Raw genomic sequence first — 7,990 nt, 5'->3', positions numbered from 1 at the left:
CAGATCCCTCTGTTATTTTTCACTTCATTCTGCTGCACTCATGTGTGATATATCTCGTGTGTGTGCTTATGTGGTTATCTGTGTATCTGTTTGTGTGCATGTTGAGAATTGACCCTCCATGTGTTGCCCTACATCTCAAAGGATCAGTTTAATTGGTTCGTTCACCTGGCCGAGGTTTCTCTCATTGTTTGAATTCAGTATTAAGCTCTAATGTGCAGCTTCATGTGAATGATTTGATGAATGGAAGAAGCTGTTTTTCTTCATGTTCATGACATATATAAAGTCTGTATGAATGTTGCCTCCTCAGCTCTCATCAGCAAACCCAACCCTTCAGTCACAGCTGCCAAAGCAAACACCGACACCTTGTGGTTGCTCACTGAAAGTACATAACCTTCAATTTCTGGCGGGAGTTAAAGAGGAGTTCAACCAATTTGACACATCAAGGTGCTGAGTAGTGCTACTGCAGTACTCTGTACTGTACTCAAGAACATTTTTGAGGTACTTAAAGTTTACTTGAGTATTTACATTGTATGTATAAGTACCCCAAAGTTGTACTTGAGTAAAAGTTAAGCTATCCTGTTAAAATATGACTTCGGTAAAAGTGAAAGTCCCCCATACAAATAGTACTTGAGAAAAAGTCTTAAAGTATGTGATGTTGTTGTGATGTGTAATTAAGTATAAAAAATACAAGTAAATGTATGTAATCTATGTATATACTGTATACTATTGGTTTGACAGATTATCGGCCTGTCAGGTTATCTGATTGGATATTCAGCTTTTTATTAATTATTTGCAACTTTTTTTGTTTTTTATCTGAGTGCTGATTAAATGAATACATTTTGAAATCCTCTACGTTAGCTCTGATTCAAAGTTACTAGTAATTAAAGTTAACAGATACATGTAGTGGAGTAAAAAGTACAAGTAGAAGTACAAGTTCAGTACTTGTGTAAATGTATTTAGTTACATTCTACCACTGTAATCTAATACATTTTGGAAGCCAATATTGTACTTTTTACTCCACTACATTTATTTGACTACATTAGAAATAAGTTACTTTGCAGATTCAGATCACTAATATAATATAAATAATATTAATCAACTAATAAATAATGTATTGTGTGTTATTATGGTAGCCAGCAGTATGTGAAGTAGTTATAATTAGCTCAACATTTACCCGCTGCAACATTAAAGTGATGCTATATAAAATATTATATCCCTTTAATTCAGTTTTATGATAAACACTATTTGCAGTGCTGTAGAAAAAAAGTCCCCAAAGTTATACCAGAGTAAAAGTAAAGATATCACGTTAAAATATTACTTTGGTACAAGTGAAAGTCTCCCAGACTGTACAAATACTTGAGTAAAAGTCTCAGTATCAAAAGTACAATTAAAAGTAATTATACACAGAATTACAGGTATGTATGGGTCAACCAATTATCCGGCTGATCGATTATACATCAGGGTTTGTCTCTGTATCTGATTAGAGATAAAATAAATGAATTTATAAATGCACCACTTTGGCACTATAACTACTGACTGGTAACTAAAGTTATTAAATAAATCCAGTGTTGTAAAAAGTACAATATTTGCCTCCAAATGTAGTGGAGTGGAAATATAAAGTAATAGAAAATGGAAATACTCAAATAAACTACAAGAACCTTTAAATTTAAGTAAATGTACTTCATTATAATCCATCACTGACTATTTGAAATGGGCCATTCTGCATTAGTTATTACTTTAAGAATAAGAACAGTGTTGTATTGCCTGCTCCACAAAAATGACATTGAAAGACAACTGCGACATTCTGTAGTTAATGAAGTGGATTTATTGACACTAAAAGGCTCCAGGTCTTCAGTACTGCAGCATAGTCTGAAAGATAGAAAGTAAGAAATGACAAGCAACATAAAATCAGTAGACAGATTACCACATGTACTACCACAGATACTAAGATCCAAACACATACCTGCCCCTCATGAAATTTGACCTGACACCAAAAATATTTTTTCTTTAATTTGTCACCCATGTACAGAAGCCCTGAGAGGCAAGTGAGATTTTTTTTTCTTTCTGGTGTCAGTCTGATCTAAATAATTTTTTCTCCTGTGTTAATGACTTGCAATTTGGTGGGGGGAAAAAGTGTTGCCTGGATAATCTTTCTAGGTTCCTTAATATTATTTTCCATGTGTGAAACCATATGAAAAAAACAAAAACAAATTCATGTGTGGAACCGAGTGAAGAACAGTTTTTTTTTAAGAGGAATACATGTTTTGTCTTTGTAAGGCTCATTTTTCCAAGTGTCTGTTTTTGTAATACTCATTGTTACCAAAAGAGGCTGAAAAAAAATTCACTTTGTTTCACACATGAATTTTTGTTTATACAGATGGGAAAAAAAAATGAAGGAACTTTTTTTTCCACCAGTTCCCAATTCATAAACACAGGAGAGAAAATAATTTAGAACGGAGTTAGAAAATCGATCACCAGTGGCCAACTGTTTGTCACATGTCTGTGCTTTTATTCTGAAGGGAACTCACATCAGCGATCCACTGAGTGAAGGACGAGGTGCGAGTGAACACTGTGGGCTTCTGTAGGGTGTTGCATCCGAGAGAGGAGACAAAGCTGGTCACTCCCTGAACGTACCACCTGCCGTCACCCCCCCTGCAGTTCAGAGGGCCTCCTGAATCTCCCTGCAGAGATAGGCAGAGGACAGTGAAGGCAGCAGACTGATACAGGGTGAACCTGCACTACTTGTCATGTTGTGATGACCAGATGAGTGGAGGGAATGGTGCATACATGGCAGCCAGAGCGGATGTCACCACCGCCGCAGATCATTGTGGGTTTCACATAACTGCCCCACCAGCCACTGCTGGTGCAGACGCTGTGGCCGACGACGGGGAGGAGAGCCTGCTGGAGCTTAGAGGCGATGGGACCTCCACCTGCAAGAAGGGCATGAAAATTATAAACCCCGAACGCAGCAGGAGGTGTGTTTGTGGGAAAGCGACTTGAGCTTGTCCCTGTGGTATACATGATTTTACCAATTTAATACATTTTTTTCCTTATTTTTTAACACCGCCACTTCATTAGTGCCTTTTGCATCTTGATTAGAAGTGGCTGTATTAGCAGGCATCAAAAAACGCAGCTTTATCATAACAACAGTTTGTATAACTGCAGTCCTGAGTCTTCAGGTTTCCCTTTTTGAATGGTGATTACAGACAACCTCCACCTAGTGGTATGGAGAGTTATTTCCTCTCACACAGGCACAGAATGTACAAGTTAGTTAGCTGTCAACTGTAGTGTTTGCGGTGTGTCAAGTGAGGCTTTTAGCCCAAGATACAGATGACATGAGACGACTCAACATCCTGTCATCCCTGGTTCTTTGATGTTCACCGTCCGTTAATGACAGGGCTGTCATTGAACGTCTGTGGCTTCTTGTGTGTCTTGGAGGCACATTGAATCGGAGGCTGAGCTCATCGGTGAGAGATTAACTCCAGTTGGTTGTTTTGGTAAGCGACTCAGTGCTGAGACACAGACGACGTGAGGCGACGCAACAGTCGGCTTTTGTCGCCAGTAGTTCTTTGATGTCAGTTTGGTGTGACTTGGAACATGTTAGTTTACAAAAATTACCTCTTCATAGTTCTGGAATTGAAGTTACTTCATAGAACTGAGATGTCAGGGGGCTCAGAAAAAACAAGAACCTCCTCCAGACACCTTCAGGACTTTCAATGTTCTTATTATAGTGATGTTGTTAAATTAAGGGATCTTCTCAAGTGTATTTCCCCAAAACTATTGCTTTGAAATGTTCTACAGCACAGTGAAAAGAGCCCTCCTTTATACAAATCAATATATTCATTAATAAAATCCAAAAAGTAGCTGTAAAGTATAAAAGCCTGCAGTAAAAAGAGGGGTTGTAACCTTTAAAGAAAGCTGTTTTGGAGACAAAAGTGTTTTATGTAAATGTACAAATATTGTGGGCAATTAGGAAAAAGTGCTTTTTTAATTCAATTTAGTTTGAATATTTCCAGTCAACTCTGTAATTACAATCAGACAAGTCATATGTTTTACGTCAACTAACTTTTATTGAGTAGTGATTTATGTTGCACTTCGTTCCTGCATTACCATTGTTTTCTTATATAATTTTTAAGAAAAAAAGCCAAAATTCACTGAATCCAGCTTCTTAAATGTGAATATTTTCTGATTTATTTCCTCCTCTGTGACATTAAACTGAATATCTTTGGGTTGTGGACAAAACAAGACATTTGAGGACGAAACAGTGACGGACATTTTTCACCATTTTCTGACATTTTACAAACCAAACAACTAATCGCCTAATCGAGAAAATAACCGACAGCCCTACCATTGTGTATTAATTGCGTGTGTTGTCATGATAAAAAACACTTACTGTAGAGTCGTCCCCAGCCAGTGATGTAGCAGGGGTCGTTGTGAGGAGCGATCTCTCCGCTCGCTGGAACACAGGAGGGCTGCACCATGTTGTTAAGAATGGCAGGTGAGGCCAGTTTGATCATCGCAATGTCATTACTGAAAATCATGTTAAAGCACAGAGAAACATCTTATGTAAAGACTGAACTTCACAGTTGCATTATAAATATAATCATACACGTGAAAAAGTTTCCTTCAAAAAACAACTTATATTATAACTTGAAGAGAAAATCTGTTATATTACCCACATGTGTGTTAAGCAAGGTCATCAAACTTAATATGTTTTCAGAAGTGTGTGTTATTGGTTGGTTGAAGTGTCCATCTGCTAGTGTCCAAGTTACAATAATAATGATAATAATGATGATAATATGGTGAAATCGGTTTGTGTCCCCACAACTCTAACTTCTTCTCCTGTTTTATTTGAAAACAAATGACTTATGAGGTATTTAAGTATATCTCTCTAAAAACAAACAGTACTCATTCAGTTGACTCATAATGTTTAACATCTGATTCAGTTCAATCTCACTCACATGGTTGAAAAGAATGAAGCAAAGACTCAAACTTATGCTTAATTTTAAATGTTGGAAGGATAAAGCTATGTAAACTAACGTCAGACTCTAACTGTGATAATATGTTCATAATATTATTGAGGTCAGTTACAGATGGATGAAATAGCTAGATTGACTCTGAGGATTAAAGAAGCTCAGTGTCCTGGTTCTGTTTACAAGACATGAACCATTCCACATCTTTTCAGGACTTAAGAGGGGAATGAGACTCAACAATCAACTATCTTTGTGGTGCATTTAGGAACAGCTGGGACAAATCCTAATGATTCTACCTTTAAGTTTAATAGTTTCAGTTAGCTTTGCACAGAAATGGCTGGTGGAAATGTCCTTCACAGCTTCTGACCTCCAAGCGTTCCAGGTGCACGGCACCAAAAATGATTTGAATTTTGAGAAATGGGAGCAAAAACAACACCGTGAGTTTATATGTTGCCATGACGTAGTTTGGGATTTGTAACAACTGTAATTCAGGATTGTCCCAAATTTCTCAGGACGTCTGGTCACCCTGGTGCTGAGCCAACACAACAAGGTGCTCACCAACTGCTATCAGACACACCTGTTGTCAGTTTAGTTTCACAGCCCATTGATATCAGTCTTTTTTCATCATACGGGCCCTGTGCTAACACATAGTCTACATATCGCAAGAAACGACTATGAATTGAGTTTGCTCCTCCATTGATAAAAACATGATTGAAAGAGATTTGTCAATTGTTTTTCAAATGAAAGGTCACTTTGGATTATGTCACCCTGGTGTCTATCTGCAGGTTTGACTCTTGTAGACTGGGAGCCAAGATGCTTTTGTAAAATTGGGATGGTTTTTGTAGGACCAAAAAGATTTCAGATTTGTTCTCATTTAGCTTGAAGTTTTAAAGCATCCATCACTTTAATCAGAAAGAAAAGATATGATGAAAGAAGTGATGAAAATTGCCTTCTTCACTGGTTTATAGGACACAAGTAGATGTGTGTGTCATCTGCATAACAGTGGCAAAAATATAAATTAATGCTGGTTGAAGTAAGTGTCTTGTTTCCTGTACAACTCCTTTTTGAGCTGAACGTAGTTCTATTAAGGAGTCACGCAGTCTTACCCACAAGACAGGCAGTGATCGTCCCACTTAGGGTGAACCACGATCTTCTCCACACTCCTGATCTGCTCGTTGCTCTCGTCTTTGGTGAGGTCGTACTCGCCCAGCACCACACGGTAGGTACGAGATCTGAAACACACACATATACACACACACACACACACATACACACACAGATAGACAAGACCTTCATGTGACATCATGAGATGAAAAAGCAATGGATTTGGGTATACTGTGACTCACCCGATGCAGTGACCAGCAGTCATGACCCAGTTGGGAGCGAGCAGAGTTCCTCCACAGGTGTGACGGTAGGTGGAGCCACTCAGATACTGCAGAGAGATCTGGGAAACACAGTGAGAAGGAGCCAGACATCACACATCACTTATAGACATTAAAGGTTCAGTATGTAAGAACTGGCCATCGAATTCATACTCCAAATAAATAGGGGGCAGCATATCATCAGAGTTACTGGTGTGCTGCTAGCAGTCCGGACTATAAACAGAGTGTTGCTGAAAATATATATGTCCATAAACAGACCTGCTCATTTATCAGCAACAGCTTATAATCATCTACGACAATAATATTTAAAGAAATATCTACTTTTAGAGATGTGGTAAAGTAAAATCCATAGCAGCCTGCAAATCTTTATCACCTCATCTGTCATATTGCCTGATTATATCACTTCACCTGCCAGGGCCAGCTGTATGGACGAGCATCTTCCCCGTTCACAACACGGCTCACAGAGGGCGCGTAGGTGGGTGTGCCACACCCGTAAGCTGGACCACAGAAAGAACTGGAGGTTACAAAAGGCTGATTCAGCTCAGCTCACTGAAATCTTGAATACTTGATCAATCCCATTTTTGACCTCAGCGCGCCATACCTTCAAATCCATTTATTTATTGTTCTCTGTAGAGGAACAGCTAACTCTTAAGTTATTAATTCGTTTTTCCTTTGTAAATTTCAAAGGAAAAACTAATTAAGCAAAACCCTGATCTGCATATCACAAACACACTTTTAATGCACACAAAAAAAGGCTATTGCCAGCATATGTTTGTGGATTGCTCAAGTACGACTGCAACTACTGTACTGTTTTGACTTTGAGGCAAAACATTTCCCTTAAAGAATTCATCTGGAAGTATTCTTCATTTTGTTAATGTTTATAATGACCACAGAAAGACCAAAAGAGAGCTCAAACTATTGTGTGTGGTGTATCTTCTTCCTCTGTGTCATAGAGCTCCATAGTTGTCCAGTTTATTTTGAGTCAAACCCACAGACCACCCTGCTGCCACAAATACCCACAAAATCACCAAATTGTGGATTAATCCACTGCAGAAAATAATCCCAAACTAATGCACCAAACTGTTTGAATCAAGATTGATAAAGCTACAGTGAGCATCTGTTTTAGGAAATAACTGAGCCTTTTCTTTTTTATATCAAACTATGTTTGAGGGTTTTTTATAGTAACGGTCAGAAAGTATTGACAGACAGTGTTGATGTTGGTCTTTTCATGGATCAAATTGGTAATAAGAAAAATACAGTGTAACTCCAAACTAATCCTTAAACTCTAATCCTGCTGCAGGCAGCTGTGTCCCTTTTGTAAATGAGGGGGATGATACTCACCGTAGGCAGCAAACAGCAACACAAGGCCGACTTTCATCATGATTCCTCAGAGTAGACCGTCTCAGTGTGTCGTATGGCTTTTATACTCTTAATATTCAACAGTAACCAGACACAAACACACAAAACACACACAGTCCGGTCTTTGACCTGGGAATCTGCGTTACCTGCTGCATCTGTTTCCCCTGTCCTTACATAACCCCTTCCAGAGCCAGAAAAAAAATGAGCAAAAGTGTGCAGAAATATAACAAAATGTTTGACCTCAACAGACGTTTGGGGGTAATTTATATTGCTGTA

General features: G+C 38.3%; 1 protein-coding gene across 1 annotated transcript; it reads right to left on the bottom strand.

Annotated features, from left to right (window-relative positions):
• Window positions 1–1,802: 1,802 nt before the first annotated feature.
• On the bottom strand, window positions 1,803–7,783 carry LOC141004420 (proproteinase E-like). Its single transcript, XM_073475895.1, has 8 exons — window positions 7,697–7,783; window positions 6,764–6,852; window positions 6,320–6,417; window positions 6,080–6,205; window positions 4,394–4,530; window positions 2,788–2,930; window positions 2,529–2,681; window positions 1,803–1,869 (listed from the first exon to the last, which is right to left on the bottom strand). The coding sequence occupies exons 1-8, from the start codon at window positions 7,734–7,736 to the stop codon at window positions 1,852–1,854; spliced, it is 804 nt and encodes a 267-aa protein (XP_073331996.1). The 5' UTR covers window positions 7,737–7,783; the 3' UTR covers window positions 1,803–1,851.
• Between the last annotated feature and the right edge of the window lie 207 nt (window positions 7,784–7,990).

This window comes from Pagrus major, chromosome 11 (genome assembly GCF_040436345.1).
Source record: "Pagrus major chromosome 11, Pma_NU_1.0".
In the NCBI taxonomy this organism is placed as follows: Eukaryota; Metazoa; Chordata; class Actinopteri; order Spariformes; family Sparidae; genus Pagrus; species Pagrus major.
This window is presented reverse-complemented; position numbering and strand designations above follow the sequence as displayed.